The sequence below is a fragment of the Eptesicus fuscus genome, chromosome 17 (assembly GCF_027574615.1).
Source record: "Eptesicus fuscus isolate TK198812 chromosome 17, DD_ASM_mEF_20220401, whole genome shotgun sequence".
Classification (NCBI taxonomy): Eukaryota; Metazoa; Chordata; class Mammalia; order Chiroptera; family Vespertilionidae; genus Eptesicus; species Eptesicus fuscus.
The window spans coordinates 20,148,228-20,168,936 of NC_072489.1; the positions used below are offsets into that span (position 1 = coordinate 20,148,228).

Sequence of the window (20,709 nt, forward strand, 5' to 3'; positions counted from 1 at the left end):
CTCCCCTCCACCCGGTTCCCACCCCACCCCCTGCGCTTACCCCCAACCCCCACGTCCTTGTCCATAGGTGTATGATTTTTGTCCAGTCTCTTCCGGCACCCCCCACACTCGCTTCCCGCCAAGAATTGTCAGTCCTCTCCCTTTCTATGCCCCTGATTCTATTATATGCACCAGATTATTCTGTTCCTCAGATTTTTTATTCACTTGCTTTTTAGATTCACTTGTTTGATATGTATTTGTTGTCACTTTGTTGTTCATAATTCTTATCTTTACCTTTTTCTTCTTCTTAAAGAATACCTTTCAGCATTTCATATAATACTGGTTTGGTGTTGATGAACTCCTTTAGCTTTTTCTTATCTGTGAAGCTCTTTATCTGACCTTCAATTCTGAATGATAGCTTTGCTGGGTAGAGTAACTTTGGTTGTAGGTTCTTGCTATTCATCATTTTGAATATTTCTTGCCACTCCCATCTGGCCTGCATAGTTTCTGTTGAGAAATCAGTTGACAGTCGTATGGGTACACCCTTTCTCTTGCTGCTTGTAAGATTCTCTCTTTGTCTTTTGCTCTTGGCATTTTAATTATGATGTGTCTTGGTGTGGTCCTTTGGGTTCCTTTTGTTTGGAGTTCTCTGCGCTTCCTGGACTTGTAGGTCTAGTTCTTTCACCAGGTGGGGGAAGTTTTCTGTCATTATTTCTTCAAATAGGTTTTCAGTATCTTGCTCTCTCTCTTCTTGTGGCACCCCCATAATTCTGATGTTGGTACGCTTGAAGTTGTCCCAGAGGTTCCTTACACTATCTTCATATTTTTGGGATTCTTTTTGCTTTTCCGGTTGGGTGTTTTTTGCTTCTTTATATTTCAAATCTTTGACTTGATTCTTGCGATCCTCTAGTCTGCTGTTGGATCTCTGTATATTATTTTTTATTTCAGTCAGTGTATGTTTAATTTCTAGTTTGTCCTTTTTCATATCCTCGAGGGTCTCGCTAAATTTATTGGCCTTTTCTAGAAAATTCTTAAAAAACCTTGTAACTGTGGTTTTGAACTCTATATGCAGTAGTTTGCTTTCCTCCATTTCTTTCATTTTTGACCTGTTTCTTTGTCTCCGCATTTTGGCTGCTTCCTTGAGTTGGTAGGGTGGCTTTGTGTGCTAGGTGTCCTATAGGGCCCAGTGGCTCAGCCTCCCCTCCCCAGTTACCTGAGGTAGACACTCTTGGTGCACCCCTTTGTGGGCTGTGTGCACAGTCTTGTTGTAGTTAAGCCTTGATTGTTGTTGGTATCACTGGGAGGAATTGACCTCCAGGCCAACTGGCTGTGAGAATCAGCTGTGTCTATGATGGGCGAACTTCTGTGCTGGAGACACCCTTATGGGGCAGGACTTGCTTCAGTGGGGCTTTGGCGCTCACTGAGTCTGCCCCCTGAGTGTGTCTCTTATGGATGTGAAGAGTTGTAATCTGGATGGTCTCACTCTGACCCCTGGGTATACTGGCTCTTGGATCTCCAAGGAGGTGCAAAGTCAGCCACTGCCAGAAGCCACCCAGCAGGAACTACAGGGAAATCTGCAGATTCCTCCTTTTTTTTTTTTTAATATATTTTTATTAACTTTTTACAGAGAGGGGGAGAGGGATAGAGAGTTAGAAACATCGATGGGAGAGAAACATCGATCAGCTGCCTCCTGCACACCCCCTACTGGGGATGTGCCCGCCACCAAGGTACATGCCCTTGACTAGAATCAAACCTGGGACCCTTCAGTCCGCAGGCCGATGCTCTATCCACTGAGTCAAACCGGTCAGGGCGATTCTTCCTCTTTGTTTGGGGTTTGGAGGTGTCCAGATGAGGCCCAGCTGTGAAGCAATGCAAGCTGCTGTCCAGCCTTGGGCCTTCTTTTGGACGCTTTGGAGTTCTCTGACCCAGCTGCATTTTGTTAGGTTTTAGATTGCAAAAGGCCAGTCCATTCGTATGCAAAAGCCTCTGCGCATAGCTTGGGTGGTGTTGTAAATTGGGTGGGACAGGGCCTCAGGGAATCACCAGGGGGGAGCAAACAACAATAGTTGCCCATCAGCTCTGCCCTGAAGAAGCCCCCAGGTCTCTGTCCCACGGCACCATGCAGGAACAATGATCGCTGCAAGCACCTCAGAGAGAAAGATGCCCTCGCGTTCTAGCCCAGTGCCAGACAGTCCAGTTTCTCTCTGTATGAGTCTGGGTCCCCAGAGTCTCGCCCGGAACTGGAGTTCAGAACAGTCAGGAGCTTGTATCTCCCTCCCGATCAAAAAAGACAACAGCGTACCCAGTTGCCAGCCCCTTTCGTGTGTGCCTCCGTACCTCCACACTTCCACACCTCCTACTGGACTCAATGCGCTTTTCTCTTTCCTTCTAGTTGTAGAATTTCCACTCGGCCAGCCTTCCCGTGGTTCTGGATGATACTTGTTTTGTCTTTTAGTTGTAGTTTTGATGTGGTTGTGTGCGGCAGCAAGTTCAGGTGTTTACCTATGCCACCATCTTGGTTGTTCTCCCCTTAAGCGTCTTTTAAAAGATTTCTTCTAATTGTATTTCTTTTTCTTTTTTACATATGTCCCCCCCCCCCCCCCCATTGACCCACTCTAGATGGTGCCCAGGCTCCACCCCGCCCTGCCTCAGGCCTTCAGCATCCTATTGTCTGTGTCCTTGGGTTTGCATATATGCATACAAGGTTTTTGGTTGATTACCTCCCACCCACCCACCCTCCCCCACCTTTCCTCTGAGAAATTGTATTTCAATTATATTAAAAACACAAGAAATTTGGAAGAAGTATTTAAATAGATTAACCATTTATAAATGTTTATTCCTATTTATTTTTTTATTTTATTGAGTGGAAAGAGAGAGAAACATTGATGTGAAGGATAAAACTTCGATTGGTTGCCTCCTGTATGCACCCTGACTGGGTATCGAATCCGCCACCTTTTGGTGTATGGGACGACACTGCAGCCAACTGAGTTCAACCGCCAGAACATACTAATTTCTCTTTTGGGACTTATTTATAAGTTACTCCTTCAGATAAGATAAATACATATAAAAGAACTTTAAACACTGTGAAACATTATTACATGTAATACATTATTAGATTTTAATAGAGTAAAACTGTAATATAAATCCTAAAAATATTTCACAGACATGTCATTAAGATTAATGATATGATGTTTATGCTACAGATAAGTTATTTAGTGAAATATAGTACAGAGAAAAACTCTAGGTATTTTAACGACATTAAAGTGAAGTGAAGAGAGAGTTAAATCTAACTTTATAGGTAAAAGCTCTCTCTTCTACCTCCTGGGGCAAAAAACCACATATAACTAAAATGGTTTAAAAATAGAGTAAGCCCTGGCCAGTGTGGGAGCATCAGCGTGTGCACTGAAGGGTCGAGGGTTCAATTTCCCATCAAAGGCATGTACCTGGGTTGCAAATTCAATCCCTGGCCCGGTCAGGATACATGCAGGAGGCAACCAATCGATGTGTCTCTCTCAGATCCAAGTCTCTCTGTCTGTCTCTCTCATTTCACCCACTCCCGCTCCCAGTCCCTCCCTCCCTCTACTCTCTCTAAAAACCATTGGAAAAAATATCCTCCGGTGAGGATTAACAACAACAAAAATTAAGCTCACCCTCCTCTTCCTGACCAATAAAATTAATAGTCAGATCCCTTAATGTTCAACCTCAAGACCTTTCCTTTTTTTCTCTTGATTTTTTGTCTCCTACATTGTTCAAAATAAGAGCCATGATATGGATAATTATTGAGCACTTGAAATGTGGTGAGTCCAAACTGAGACATGGGCTATGTAAAATAATACTTAATTTCCAAGAAATTTTTGTATAAATAAATTTCCAATTGGAAACTTAAAATATTTCTTAGTTTTTAATATTTATGACATATAGAAATGACAGTATTTTTTATATTCTGGATTAAAAATAGAATTAAAATTCATTTCACCTGCTTTTTCCTTTTCTTTTTTTATATATTTTTTATTGATTTCAGAGCAGAAGGGGAGAGAGGCAAAAACATCAATGATGAGATTAATTGATTGGCTGCCTCCTGCACACCCCCAACCTGGGCATGTGCCCTGACCAGGAATTGAACCGTGACCTCTTGGTTCATAGGTCGACCCTCAACCACTGAGCCACACTGGCTGGACTTTCCCCCCCTTTTCTAATTTGGCCACTAGGGAATTTAAAATTACATATATAGCTAGCATTATATTTCTATGGGACAGCACTGCTCTAAACAGGTGACTCCCCACACCATGGCTACAATTGCCATTCATGTGAGGATGACTCGCAAGTGTACAGCTACAGCCCAGACCTCTTCTCAAACTCAGACCCTTAAGCACAGCTCCCAATGTGGCATCTCCTCTCAGAATAGTCAGAGCAAGCATGTGAAACTCAGCCCGCGGGCTGCATGCCTGGCTTATTTGGCCTGCGTTAGCCTTTGAGTTTGACATGCTTGATTCAGAGGCATCTCAACACGTCCACAATGGAACTCCTGTGCTTCTTCAGCAGGTAGGTTCCTGTTCCTGTTCTAGTGTTATCTTAGGGAAGAACACTTCATCGATGTGCACAGCCAGCAACCTAGGATTCATCCTTGAGAAGTCTCTCTCTTGACCCTTTACCCCACATTTCAAATCCATCACCAGGTCCTTAATGTTTCGGTTTCTAAACCAGCGGTCGCCAACCTTTCGGATCTTGTAGACCACCTTTGGCCCGCAGACCACCAGTTGGCGACCGCTGTTCTAAAATACCTCTTGAATCCATTCTTTTCTTCTTCTTCCATCTCTTCTGCCACCACCCTAGACCAAGCTCCCTTCACATCTCACCTGACTGCTGCAGTGGTCTAACCTCCCTCATCCACTCCTGCTTTCCCTCACTTCGCTCTCCATTCTACTGCCAAAGTGATTGTTCCAAAACCCTTCCAGCCTTCCATTCCTTGAAGGCCCTGCATGTTCTAGCCCCTTTAACTCTCTTCCATCACATGTTCTCTCTCATGCAGCTTCACAGGCCTCTGTTTCTTCCCTTCTGGTACCATGCTCCCTACGCCCTAGAACTTTCTAATATGCTGCATCGAACAGTGCTCCCCCTTTCTCCAGCCCAGGTCATCCCCACTCGGTCCCTGAGCATACTTCAAATGTTCCTTCCTCCTATTATGTGGACAGCCAGCATCTTGTGTCTCATAGCTACAAACTGACAGGGCTGTTTATAAATATACCGTACTTTCCGGCGTATAAGACGACTGGGCGTATAAGATTCTCCTGGGTTAAAAAGTCGTTTTATATGCTGGAAAATACGGTATATTGGACTATATTGATGGGATTAGATATAATGAATTAGATATATTGAACTACCGTATTTATTTTTATAAATATACATATTGACAGGGTGGGACAAAAGTAAGTTTATAGTTGTGACTATATGCAAGTTTATTCTTATACTGGAGGCCCAGTGCATGAAATTCGTACATGGTGGGGAGGTGTCCCTCAGCCCAGCCTGCACCCTCTCCAATCTGGGATCCCTCTCACAATCCAGGACTTCTGGCTCCCAACTGCTCACCTGCCTGCTTTCCTGATTGCCCCTAACTGCTTCTGCCTGCCAGCCTGATCACCCCTTAACCACTCCCCTGCCAGCCTGATTGATGCCTAATTGTTCCCCTGCCAGCCTGATTGCCCCTAACTGCCCTCCCCTGTGGGCCTGGTCCCCCCCAACTGCCCTCCCCTGCAGGCCTGGTCCCCCCCAACTGCCCTTCCCTGCAGGCCCAGTCGCCCCCAACTTCCCTCCTCTGCCGGCCTGGTCACCCCTAACTGCCCTCCCCTGCAGGCTTGATTGCCCCCAACTGCCCTCCCTTGCAGGTCTGGTCCCTCCCAACTGCCCTCCCCTGCTGGCCATCTTGTGGTGGCCATCTTGTGTGTTGGAGTGATGGTCAATTTGCATATTACTTTTATTAGATAGGATTATTATTTATGAACTGTTATGTTAATTAGTTATTTTCCAACTATAAATAACTGTAAACCTACTTTTGCCCCACCCTATACATATACTGCTTAAAATATATAAGATTATAAGAATTGTTTCCTGCCCTCAAGTTGCTTATAGTCTAAAGAGGTAAAGGAACATGAATAGGGATAACACAAAGCAGAATTTAAATAACTTAGGAAGGGGTAAGAAAAGTTCTATAGAGCTTACAGAAGGAGATGATATCTGCAGGGGGAGAATTATGCATTGAATCATTATTTATTGAGAACCTAGTGTACCAGGAGATGGTGATCTATTGTATAAATAAATTTTATACAATGGTGATCTATATAATAAAAGCCTAAGCAACCTTTACGGCAGAACGACCAGAATGACCGGTCTCTATGATGCGAACTGACCACCAGAGGGCAGATGCTCGATGCAGGAGCTGCCCCCTGGTAGTCAGTGTGCTACCACAGGGGGAGCACCACTCAGCCAGAAGCCAGGCTGATGGCTGGCAAGCGCAGCAGCGGTAGCGGGAGCCTCTCCCGCCTCCACAGCAGTGCTAAGGAGCAGCGAGCAGAGTAGTAAGGAGCAGCGAGCAGGTGGGCAGTAAGGAATGAGGGGTCCTGGACTGCAAGAGGGCGCAGGCTGGGCTGAGGGATTCCCTCCCTCCCCCAGTGCACAAATTTCATGCACTGGGCCTCTAGTATAATATAAATATGTAGACCCCACTTCTCAGGGAATTATATTCTATCCAAAGGAAAGTCTTCAAGGAAGAAGTGGTATTTGAGATAGGCCTTGAACGGTAAGTAAGATTTTAAAAGATAGAGTAAGAAATACTTATGAGAGCATTCTGCATGTTTTGCATAATGAACATGCAATGAGCCCAAGAAGCGTAATCCCCATTTTAAGCTTTTACTTATGTCCTGCTCATTTAAGAAAAGGCAACTTCTGACTGGATTACCTGCATAGAATGTTGAGCATTCTGCATGAGTGTCAAACAGTATTTGATCCAGCATCTTGCTATTTCCCCTTTTCTTTGATGATAAAGCTCTGGCACATCTCCTTCAGTTTCAGTAGCTAAAATTATAAACATGATTTGTCTAAGTTAATGATCACAACTGTAATGTTCATTGTTACTCATTCTTTTTAAAAAATATTTTTTATTAATTTCAGATAGGAAGGGAGAGGGAGAGAGAGAGATAGAAACATCAATGATGAGAGAGAATCATTGATCAGCTGCCTCTTGCACACCCACATTAGGAATTGAGCCTGCAACCCAAGTATATGCCCTGACCAGGAATCAAACCGTGACTTCTTGGTTCATAGGTCGACATTCAACCACTAAACCACGCCGCTGGGCATGCATTCTTTTTTGTAGCACTTTTTCCTGGTTTATATAAATAACAGATTCTCACTGAAGCACTGGGAAAAAATAACCCACTCCAAATCCCTACCACCCAGAGATACTCACTGATATTATTTTTGCATATTTCTTTCTAGTTTTTTTCTTATGTATTATCTATAGGTGAAAACTAAGGTCAAGATATATATAGTTTTAAATATAGCTTTTCACCTGGCCGGCGTGGCTCAGTGGTTGAGCGTCAACCTATGAACCAGGAGGTTATGGTTTGATTCTTAGGGCACAATCCCCAGTGGGGGTCATGCAGGAGGCAACCAATCAATGATTCTCTCTCATCATTGATGATTTCTCTCTCTCTTGTCCTCTCCTTTCCTCTCTGAAATCAATAAAAATATTTTTTAATAAAAATATTTTTAAAAAATTAAAATTTACCAAAACTTATGCACTAATACAGACCATACGCAGTGCCATTTTCAGTTGAGAGAAATGTAAACAAACATACAGATGCAGTACTTAATCATAACTGTAAATTATGATTTTAAATGTAAAATAACTGTTAATACATACTGTACTACTGTATAATTTCAAAGCCACCTCCTGTTACTATTGCGGTGAACTCAAGTGTTGCAAGTATCTGCTTAAAATGCTGTGTAAATGCTAATCATCTCTGAGCAGTTCGTCTCCCCGGTAAATTGCATATTGCAGTAAAAAGTGATCTCTCAGGGTTCTCATGTATTTTTTGTCATATTTAGTGCAATGCTGTAAGTCTTAAATAACACCATGGCGCCAAAGTGCCTCTAGCATTGCCTCTGGAAATACTGCCAAGAAGCAGAGAAAAAGACATGACATGACAAGAAAAAGTTGAGTTGCTTGGTAAGTACTGTAGATGGAGTTCTGCAGCTGCAACTGCTGCCATTTCAGGATAAATGAATCCAGTATAAGGATCGGTGTAAAAAAAAAAAGTGTGAAGCTGTCACTGTAACTACACAAGCAGGCATGAAAACCTTGAACTTTTTGCAAAATATTCTTTTATCTGATACCAAATGTGGGTGTAGGATTGCTTAAGAAAGGCATATCTATAGATTTGAGGCATACCTGATATGATTTGAGAAAAAGCAAAGTCACTATATGACAATTTAACCCTTTGCACTCGCTTGCTTTTTCTCGATTCCTGCTACCGATGCTAACCGTGTCGAGTCACACCCAACATCCGAGTGCAAAAGGTTAAAGCAAAAGGAAGGTGAAGGATCTAAAGCTAGAGAATTTAATGCCAGCAATGAATGATTTGATACTTTTAGAAAGAGGTTTGGCTTTAAAATCTCAAGGTAACAGAGAAGCAGCTTCTTGTCAACCAAGAGGCAGCAGACAAGTTCTTAGATACTGTTCAGAAATCATTGTGGAGAAAGGGTATCTGCCTGAACAGTTTAATGCAGATGAAAGTGCACTAATCTGGGGGCAGGGGAAAGGGGGAGCCACAAAGGACATTTATTAATAAGGCAGAGAAGCAAGCGCCAGGATTTAAGACAGGAAGGATAACCTAGCTCTACTGTTCTGTGCAAATGCAGTCGAGTTTATGACCAGGAGTGCCCTTATATATAATGCTGCTAACCCTGAGCCTTGAAGGGAAAGGATAAATGCCAGCTTTCAGTCAACAAGAAAGCCTGGACAACATGAACCCTTTTTCTCAACTGGTCCCATTGATGCTTTGTCCCTAAAGTCAAGAATTAACTTGCCAGGGAGAAACCAAGATGGAGGCATAGGTAAACACCTGAATTGCTGCCTCGCACAACAATTTCAAAACTACAACTAAAAGATAAAACGGACATCATCCAGAACCACAGGAAGGCTGGCTGAGTGTAAATTCTACAACTAGAAGGAAAGAGAAAAGCACACTGAGACTCACAGGAGCTGCGGAAGGCAGAGGTACGGAGGCATGCGCACGGAGAGGGCTGGCAACTGAGTATGCAGCTGGCTTTCTCAATCGGGAGGGAGACAAAAGCTCCTGACTGCTCTGAACTCCAGTTCTGGGCAAGACTCTGGGGACCCAGACTCATATGGGGAGAAACTGGACTGTCTGGAAGCAGGTGAAACTCGAGGGCAGCTTTCTCTCAGAGGTGCTTGCAGCGATTACCGCGGGACACTGAGACCCAGGGGCCTCTTAGGGCAGGGCTGATGGGAAGCCATTGCTGTTTGCTCTGCCCTGAGACTCCGCCCCATCCAAGCTGAGCACAGAGGCTTTTGCATATGAATGGCCTGGTCCTTTGAATTCTAAACTTACCTAACAAACTGTAGCTGAGTCAGTGAGACCCAGAACATTCAAAAGAAGGCCCAAGGCCCTGCAGCAGCTTGCATTGCTTCACAGCTGGGCCTTATCTGGTCACTTCCAAAACCCAAACAAAGAAGAGAAATCAGCAGATCTCTCCATAGCTCCTGCTGGGTGGCCTCAGTAGAGGCTAAATTAGCACCTCCTTGGAGAACCAAGAGCCAGTGTACCCAGTGGTCAGAGTGGGAACATTCAGATCACAATTCCTCAGATCCATAAGGGACACACTCGGGGGGCAGACTCAGTGAGCATCAAAGCCCCACTGAAGCAAGTCTTGTCTCATAAGGGTGTCTCTAGCACAGAAGTTCTCCCAGTGTAGACACAGCTGATTCTCACAGCCAATTGGCCTGGAGGTCAATTCCTCCCAGTGATACCAACAACAATCAAGGCTTAACTACAACAAGACTGTGCACACAGCCCACAAAGGGGTGCACCAAGAGTGTCCACCTCAGGTAACTGGGGAGGGGAGGCTGAGCCACTGGGCCCTATAGGACACCTAGCACACAAAGCCACCCTACCAACTCAGGGAAGCAGCCAAAATGCAGAGACAAAGAAACAGGTCAAAAATGAAAGAAATGGAGGAAAGCAAACTACTGCATATAGAGTTCAAAACCATGGTTACAAGGTTTTTCAAGAACTTTCTAGAAAAGGCCAATAAATTTAGCGAGACCCTCGAGGATATGAAAAAGGACGAACAATAAATTAAACATACACTGACTGAAATAAAAAATAGTATACAGAGATCCAACAGCAGACAAGAGGATCACAAGAATCAAGTCAAAGATTTGAAATACAAAGAAGCAAAAAACACCCAACCGGAAAAGCAAAAAGCAAAAAGAATCCAAAAATATGAAGATAGTGTAAGGAACCTCTGGGACAACTTCAAGCGTACCAACATCAGAATTATGGGGGTGCCAGAAGAGAGAGAGCAAGATACTGAAAACCTATTTGAAGAAATAATGAGGGGGGCTGGGACCAGCAGAGTCTGGAGGCGGGGCGGGGAGTGGGAAAAAATAAAGCAAAGAAAAATAATTTAAAAAAAAAGACAGATAACTTCCCCCACCTGGTGAAAGAAATAGACTTACAAGTCCAGGAAGTGCAGAGAACCCCAAACAAAAGAAATCCAAAGAGGACCACACCCAGACAAATCATAATTAAAATGCCAAGAGCAAAAGAGAATATTAAAAGCAGCAAGAGAAAAAGTTACCTACTGTCAGCTGATTTCTCAACAGAAACTATACAGGCCAGATGGGAGTGGCAAGAAATATTCAAAGTGATGAATAGCAAGAACCTACAACCAAGATTACTCTACCCAGCAAAGCTATCATTCAGAATTGAAGGTCAGATAAAGAGCTTCACAGATAAGAAAAAGCTAAAGGAGTTCATCACCGCCAAACCAGTATTATGTGAAATGCTGAAAGGTATTCTTTAAAAAGAGGAAGAAGAAAAAGGTAAAGATTATGAACAAATACATATCAACAAGTGAATCTAAAAATCAAGTGAATAAAAAATCTGATGAACAGAATAAACTGGTGAATATAATAGAATCGGGTATAGAAAGGGAGAGGACTGACAATTCTTGGGGGGAAGCGAGTGTGAGGTGTGCGGGAAGAGACTGACAAAAATTGTACACCTATGGATGAAGACAGTGGCGGGGTGGGTAAGGGCAGAGGGTGAGGTGGGAATCTGGTGAAGGGGAGCTATGGGGGAAAAAAAGAGAAACAATTGTAATAATCTGAACAATAAAGATTTATTAAGTTTAACCTTTTGCACTCGGATGTCGAGATTAAAACTACTCTTTGAATGTATCAATAATTTGAAATATAAAAAAATCCAAATAAATAAATTTGTATGAAAAGAAACTCCAGTTTTTTATTCTACTGCCGCGCTTTGTAAAATCTGGGGTATTTAAAAAATTAAATCCCGAGTAGAATAAAGGAATCGAGAAAAAAGCAAGCGAGTGCAAAGGGTTAAAAAAAAATTAACTTGCCAGTAAGGGACTGCCTTTTAAAGTTCTTTTAATATTGGACAGTGCCCCTGGCCATCCAGACCCCTGGCCATCCAGACCCCATGAGTTCAACACCAAAGGCATCTAAGTGATCTGCTTGCCGCCAAACACATCTCTAATTCAGCCTCTAGATCAGGGGATCACAAAGACCTTTAAGGTCTTTGTATCAGGCATGGTACTCTATGGAAAGGATTGTCACCCTATGGAAGTGGACCCCGATAGAAAGTCTAGAAGGATTACACCATTGAAGATGCCATTGTTGTTATAGAAAAAGCCATGAAAGCCATCAAGCCCAAAACAATAAATTCCTGCTGTTGTTAACTGTGTCCAGATGATGTGCATGACTTCACAAAATTTATGACAGAGCTAATCAAGGAAATCATGAGATTGTGGATATTGCAAAAAAAGAGGGAATGGGGGTAAGAATCTTGGAGAAATTCAAGAGCTAAAAGACATTACATCAGAAGACAACATGATGAAGACGAGGGCATCCGAACCAGTGCCAGAGAAGAGGAAGATGCAGAAGAGGCAGATGAAGAGGCAGTGCCAGAACGCAAACTGACCTGCGTCAATCTAGCAGACGGGTCTGATTATTCAAGACTGCTTTTTACTTATTTCATGACAAGAACCCTTCTATGATACAGGCACAGTAAAGCAACTGTGGAAGAATCGGTACTGAACAGAAACATTTTCAGAGAAATGAAAAAGCAGAAAAGTCAGACAGAAAATACAGGTATTTCTGTAAAGTTAAGAGTGCGCCTGCCTCCGCTTCCACCTCTTCTGCTTCTGCCACCCAAGACAGCAAGACCGCCCCTCCTCAGCATGCCCAGCATGAAGACTAGGATGAAGACTCTCATGACGGTCCACTTCCACGTAATGAACAGTAAGTAAACCATTATCATGCTGTAAAGCTAATGAACTTTTCTGTGTATGCCCGTCTTCATGTGAAATTCTAATAACTGTATGAGACATTTTTGTTATCACCTAAGTATTCATTGTGTAAGGACATCATGTGCAAGACCTGAAGTGGAGAGCCTATCCTTACACAGGCATAAGGTGAGTGATATTTAGTGTAAAATTAGTAATGTTTTCATTTTCTTACTGTTTCATAACTTTGCTTTCAAAGAATTATATTAACATACAGTAGGCTTCTATCTCTCGCAATTGGAAAAACTAGGTATCACCTTATCACAGGTAAGTGGTTTTACAAGAAGGTAATGTTTTCAATACTGTAGTATAACTATGACTGTAATACTATATGCTATGAAAACTTTATAATGATTCATTCATTAGTGTATAAGTTAGGCTACCATGAAGTAATCATATCGATTACACTAGGCTACCATAAAGCAATCAATATTGTTGCTTCATTATAAATGCATGAATCATACCTGTAAATACAAGTAAATTTCTTTTTCACATTATCTTTTCATTTTTGTTGTCTAATGTAATATGTATAACATACAGTGTTTTGTATCATATAAGACAATACTGATGTAGGTACTGACAGGATTAATCTTGTAAACCTTATGGTACTTAATGTATTATAGTACAATACTATAAATACATGTTCTCTTCCTTACGATCTTAATATTTTCTTTTATTCTATCTTTATTGTAAGAATATAGTATATAATACACATACAGTATTAACTGTTTATGTTATTGGTAAGACTTTGGGTTAACAGTAGGCTATTAGTAGTTAAGTTTTTGGGAAGTCAGAAGTTATATGCTAATTTTCTACTGTGTGGAAGGTCAGAACCCCTGACTTTGTTGTTCAAAGGTCACCTGTATTTAATATGATAATGTATGTTCCTCTAACTCTTCATAGCCTCTGTATTCTTCTGATCCACAATGATAAAGAAAACTGTGACCTTATTACAAAACCTGTTACATGATCAAATACACATTTTAAAATTAAGATATGACATATAACATTATACTAGCTTCAGGTATATGACATTCAAATATCCTATCCTCTATAATAAAAGGCTAATATGCAAATCTACCAAACGGCGGAATGAACGGTTGCTATGATGCACACTGACCACCAGGGGGCAGACGCTCAGCGCAGGAGCTGCCCCCTGGTGGTCAGTGCGCTCCCACAGGGGGAGTGCTGCTCAGCCAGAAGCTGGGCTCACAGCTGGCAAGCGCAGTGGCGGTGGCAGGAGCCTCTTCCACCTCCATGGCAGTGCTAAGGATTTCCGAATGCTGTGGGGAGTGGGCCTACCCCAAGGGGTCCTGGACTGCGAGAGGGCCTCTAGTTTGTATATATTGTAAAATGATCACAGTAACTCTAGTTAACATGTCACCACACAGTTACATTATTTTTCTTGAGATGAGAACTTTTAAGACCCACTCTCTTAAGCAAATTTCAAGTATGCAATACATTATTAACTATTAGAGGCCTGGTGCACGGGGGTCCCTCAGCACGGCCTGCGCCAGGAGTTGTCGGGGGATGTCCGACTGTCGGACATCCTTAGCACTGCTGCAGAGGTGGGAGAGGCTCCGCCACCACCGCTGCACTTGCCAGCCATGAGCCTGGCTTCTGGCTGAGCTGTGCTCCCCCTGTGGGAGCACACTGACCACCAGGGGCAGCTCCTGCGTTGAGTGTCTGCCCCCTGGTGGTCAGTGCACATCATAGCAACCAGTTGTTCTGCTGTTCGGTCGATTTGCATATTAGCCTTTGATATAGGACTAGAGGCCCAGTGCATGAAATTCGTGCACTCGGGGGAGGGAGGTCCCCTCAGCCCCGCCAGCACCCTCTCACAGTCCAGGAGCCCTTGTGGGATGTCCGACTGACGGCTTAGGCCCGATCCCCAGGGCAGCAGTCAGACATCCCTCTTGCAGTCTGGGCCTAAGCCAGCAGTCAGACATCTTTAGCTCTGCTGCGGAGGAGGGAGAGGCTACCGCCACCGCTGCTGCAATCACCAGCCGTGAGCCCAGCTCAGGGTTTCTGGCTGAGCAGCGCTCCCCCAGGGGAGTGCACTGACCACCAGGGGGCAGCTCCTGCATTGAACATCTGACTGCTGGTGGTCAGTGTACGTCATAGCAACCATTCGTTCCACCATTTGGTCGATTTGCATATTAGCCTTTTATTATATAGGATAGTCACCATGCTATACGTTACATCCCCATAACATGTATTTTATGACTGAAGTCTGTACCTTTAGACACCCTCTATACATCTCACCTAACCCCTGCCTCTGGCAACTATCAAACTGTTCTCTGTATCTATGAGTTCAACTTTTTTTTTAGATTCTACATGTAAGTGAGATCATACAGGATTTGTCTTTTCTGACTTATTTCACTTAGCGTAATGCCTTCAATGTCCACCTATATTATCACAAAGATTACCACCCCCTTTTTATTTTTAATATATTTTTATTTATTTCAGAGAGGAAGGGAGAGGGAGAGAGCGAGAAACATCAATAATGAGAGAGAATCATTGATTGGCTGCCTCCTGCATGCCCTGTAATGGGGATCAAGCCTGCAAACGGGGCATGTGCCCTTGACTGGAATCAAACCCAGGACCCCTTAGTCCACAGGGAGATGCTATACCCACTGAGCCAAACCAGCCAGGGCGCCCCCACCCCACCCCCTTTTTTTACCACCATTATAATAGCAAGATATTTTTGCCCTAGCCAGTGTGGCTCAGTTGGTTGGAGAATTGTCCCCATATATGAAAGGTTGCAGGTTCAACTCCCAGTCAGGGCACATACCTATGTTGTGGGTTCAATCCCTGGTCGGGGCATGTACGGAAGGCAACCAATTGATGTTCTCTCTCACCTCTCTTTTCTCTCTTCCCCAACTCTCTCTATCCTTCCCTCCTCCTTCCACTCTTTGTGGCTCAGTGGTTGAGCATGGACCTATGAACCAGGAGGTCAAAGTCTAATTTGCAGTTGCAGACTTAATCCCCAGTAGGGGACGTGCAGGAGGCAGCCAATCAATGATTCTCTCTCATCATTGATGTTTTTGACCCTCTCCCTTCCTCTCTGAAATCTAATAAAAATATATTTGTAAATAAATAAATAATCAATGGGCATATCCTCAGGTAAAGATTTAAAAATAATTTTTTTTCCACTTCCCAAGAAACATTTTTTGTTGTTGTTGTTACTGTTAATCCTCACCCTAGGATATGTTTCCATTGATTTTTAGAGTGTAAAAGGAGGGGAAGACACAGAAGGAGAAATGTTTATGTGAGAGAGACTGGGGCCAGGGATCAAGACTACAACCTAGATAGGTGCCCTTGACCTGGAATCAAACCTGGGACCCTTCAGTCCGCAGGCTGATGCTCTATCCACTGAGCCAAACTGGCTAAGGCTCTACAAAACAATTTTTACTCTATTCAGAATGCATGTCTTAGATATTTCAAGCATCTTATTAGAAACGAATGTTTACTATCATGATCACAGACTTGTTCCCAAACTTCATACTGAGTATAAGTTTTTCTTAAACCTTCACCGGAGGACATTTTCATTGATTTTTAGGAGCATTGATTTTTAGGAGCAGAGAAGGGGGGGCAGGGGGCAGCATCGATGTGAGAAACATTGATTGGTTGCTTTCCATAAGTGCCTGGACTGGGGTCGGGGATTGAAACAGCAACCCAGGTATGTGCTCTGACCAGGAATCGAACCCAAGACCTTTTGGTGTACAGGATGATGCTCCTACCAACTGAGCCACACTGGCCAGGGCCTAAGTTTAATTTCAGCTGAGCCTTATTTCCAAGCCTTCCCAAGGTTGCAGAGTCCCCCACCCTCCAGAGAGGAGCAGGAGGTTTTTCATCTCCAGCCAGTGGAGGAGGTTGGAGGGGCATGAGGTAGGGAAGGGTCAAGTTAGTGGTCTTTTGGCTCAAGCAATGGAGTTCTGGGCTTGGAACCATCCTGCTTGGGTCTGAATGCCACCTCTGCCCCTCACTATGTGTGACACTGGGCAGCTGTTGGAGCTCTCTGTGCTCCAGTTCCCTATCTGTAAAGTACAGAATGTAACAGTGACTGTCAAATAGTCTTGCTATGAGGATTAATGAAATGATACCCACAAAGAATTCAGGACAGGATATGGTACATGTAGGTGCTCAACATCATTATTAATCAAATTGGACTAAGAAAAGCATCACTCATACAGGTTTCTAGAATACCTACTTTAATAAAAATATGAATTCTATATTTCATGTCTATAAATGAATCCTTATGAGGTAGTTGAAAAGCAGTTTCCTCTAATCATTTAAACATTTGCTTTTACCACCTTCCCTAGGCTGTGGTCTCTGTTAATAAAGAAATAGTGCTAAACAAGTGAAGATTAGCATAGCTCCTAACCAACTTATCAAAAATTCCAAATTAGTGGAATCCAAATTGAAATAGATTTCTAATTAATTAAAAGTAGTCCTTAGTGGAAGGCATCCTCCAAAATAATGTTCAGAATGATGCTGGTGGTTTAGTAATGTCCAGCTTTATCAAAATATTGTTACATTTGTGGAAGGTGTTCCCTTTTGCAAGAAAAATTTTAAAATTATAAATAAATTTGGTTTAAATTATTTTGGTTTTCACCAGTATTTTAAAAAATCCTTTATAACATGAAATAACGGTATAGTTATTAATCCACATACTTTCCTCAATAAGGGTGTGTCACCAACACCACCAATGCCCAGTACAACTGTAGCACTGACCAGTTCTATAGGGAGAGAATCAACTCACCTCTAAGCGACACAGGACGGCACCGATGTAAGTTACCAGTGGCTTGGATTGCCTCCTTCAGATGAACATTCGTTTCAGTAGAAAAAGGGATTTTTTTTTTTAATATATTTTATTGATTTTTTTTACAGAGAGGAAGGGAGAGGGATAGAGAGCTAGAAACATCGATGAGAGAGAAACATCGACCAGCTGCCTCCTGCACACCCCCTACTGGGGATGTGCCCGCAACCAATGTACATGCCCCTGACCGGAATCGAACCTGGGACCTTTCAGTCCGCAGACCGACGCTCTATCCACTGAGCCAAACCGGTTTCGGCATGGGATTTTTAAACCGTAAAACTTTCTACCTGAATTCTCTTATAAGGAAACAGTTGATTCTCACTGTTCATGTAGTTATGTTCTATAAAGTCACTGTGAACAATAAATGAGCAAATACTGAAACATTGCTCCTACAGGAAATACAGGGTTAGTTCCTATGAGCTTCTGGTCCCATTTTTGTCAACTGATCAATATATAACCTTATCAGACCAGTGTTTATTTAAAGACACCTTATTTAATATACATTAACACTGAATTCATGGCCAACAGCACTATAATCCTGAATGAAGCTTATGTCGCACTGTATTTTCTCCATAAGGCACATCACAGCCTTCATGTGCTGAGGAAACTAGACAGCACTTCAGCACTACATTTGGGGGCCATTATAAATAATGAAATCACCAACAAAAAGCTCAAAAATGTCACACTAAATAGACCACAAAAAGGACACTTGTTTTACAGCATGAGAGCTGAAACCTCAACTGGGGAATGTGCACCTTGGACAATTCAAATTCTTTGTTATTCTGCACATGTCTGCAAATGACCATAGAAGTGCCTCAAGCACTGATTTGGAGGTTACAAGTAAATTGTAGCAAGTAGGTGAATTCCCAAATATGAAATCCACAAATAATGAGGACTGACTATACTTTGGAACCTGCACTTAGATATGAAGTCCTTAATCTTTCCTTTACAGAAATGGGTTCTTGAATACTGGATTGATACCTTACTAAAATGTGTTCAGGGACCTGTGCAAGCATGTTACAGATTTTATAATGGCAAGTATTTTTTAATTGAGGTATTACTGACATATATTATTATATTAGCTTCAGATGTACGTGATTCGATATTTGCATACTGCAAAATAATCACAAATCTAGTTAACATCCATCACCACACAGCCACAAAATTTTTTTTTCTTATGACAAGAACTTTTAAGATTTACTCTTAGCAACTTCCAAATATACAATACAGTTAACCATGCTATATATAACAACCCCATGATTTAATTATTTTAAAACTGGAAGTTTGTACCTTTCTCTAAAAAATATATTTCCTTCTAACTAATATTCCATTGTGCATGTATGCTACATTTCCATTATCCATTCACCCACAGACAGATACTTAGGTTGCTTCCAATCTTGGCTATTATAAATACTGCTGCAGTGCAGATACTCTTCAGGTTAGTGTTTTCCTTTTTTTTGGATATACACCGAGTGGCCAGATTATGATGATCTCTGAACGCATAATAATCTGGCCACTCAGTGTATATCCTATATAATAAAAGGCTAATAGGCAAATTGTCCCCTCGACCAGGAGTTCGACCAGCAGGCAGGCCGGCCAACCGCCCATGTCCCCTACGCCCGGCCAGGCTGGCTGGACCCCACCCATGCATGAATTCATACACCGGGCCTCTAAAATATATATATACACACACTGAGTGGCCAGATTATTATGTGTTCAGAGATCATAATCATCTGGCCACGCAGTGTATAACCAGAAGTGGAACTGCTGGTTCATCAGGTAGCTCTATTTTTATTTTTTTGAGGAACCTCCATACTGTTTTTCCATAGTGGCTGTACCAATTTACACAAAAGTACACAAGGGTCCCCTTTCTCCACATTCTCACCAACACCTATTTCATGACTTTTTGATCTAACAGTGTGAAGTGATATCTCATTGATTTGCCCAAATATAAATGTTAACTGTGGTTTTTAAGACTAAATAAAACACTATAATTAAAAAATTAGGTATTTGGACACTTCACTTATGTAGTATTCCAACCAAAAATGTATATAGCAGTGCCCCCTTTTCTGTGGTCTTGCTTTCCATGGTTTCAGTTCCCCGGTTCAACAATGGTCTGGAAATATTAAATGGAAAATTCCAGAAATAACTCCTAAGTTTTAAAATTACATGCCATTCTTAGTAGTGTAATGACATCTCATACTGTCCTATTCCATCCCTTTGTCCAGTGTATCCACGCTATGTAAACACTACCTGCTGTTAGTCACTTAGTAGTCACCTAGATTGCTGCTGGTATCACAGTGCTTGTGTGCAAGTAACCCTCATTTTACTTAATAATGGCCCAAAGCACAAGAGTTGTTTAAACTTTATAGTAGGTATGTATAAACAAGAAAAAAACATAGTAGATATAGAGTTCAATACTAACCACAGTTTCAGGCATCCAATGGGGATCTTGGAACGTATCCCCTGTAGGTAAGGGGGTACTATTGTAATCTGAATCTTAGTGTAAGAAAACATCAGCATACCAACTGATGAAAATTCTATGAAATGACTGGCCTGTATTTTTCAAAAATGTCTATATGATGAAAGACAGAGGTTGAGGAACATTCCAGATTTAACCCTTTGCACTCGCTTGCTTTTTTCTCGATTCCTTTATTCTAATGCTGTGTTGAGTCACACTCGACATCTGAGTGCAAAAGGTTAAAAAGACTAAAGAGGTGTGAAAACTGCCCTAACTGGTTTGGCTCGGTGGATAGAGCATCAGCCTGTGGACTGAAGGGTCCCGAGTTCGATTCTGGTCAAGAGCATGTACCTTGGTTGCAGGCACATCCCCAGTAGGAGGTGTGCAGGAGGCAGCTGATCGATGTTTCTCTCTCATCGATGTTTCTAACTATCCCTCTCCCTACCTCACTGTAAAAAATCAATAAAAAAATATTAAAGAGATGTGAAAACTAAACGCAATATGCAATCTTGAGCTGGATATTCGGGTACTAGAAAAGAACTGCTATAAAGGACATTATGAGGACAATTAATGAAACAGAAATATGCATTACAGATAAAAGGATTGTATCATTTCTTTTTCTATGATTACATAAAACATCCTTATTCTTACTAAATACACATTCAAGTATTAAGGGGTAAAGGAGGTTAATGTATGCAATCTTCTCTCAAATAGTTCAGAAAGAAAAATGTGACTGCAAATTAGGCAAATATTAAAAACAGGTGAATTTAGAAGGTCATATAGTAGGTAGTTTTTTGTTTTGTTCTTGAATTTTCTAAAGTTTAAAATTATTTAAAAT

General features: G+C 42.1%; 1 protein-coding gene across 1 annotated transcript in view; it reads right to left on the reverse strand.

Moving 5' to 3' along the window:
- KIFBP (kinesin family binding protein) overlaps positions 1-20,709 on the reverse strand; it is a 34,283-nt gene that overhangs the window by 1,937 nt on the left and 11,637 nt on the right. The window contains exon 6 of the mRNA XM_008145438.3: positions 6,932-7,047. Coding sequence (XP_008143660.1) covers positions 6,932-7,047 — 116 coding nt within the window. The remainder of the gene's footprint in view (positions 1-6,931; positions 7,048-20,709) is intronic.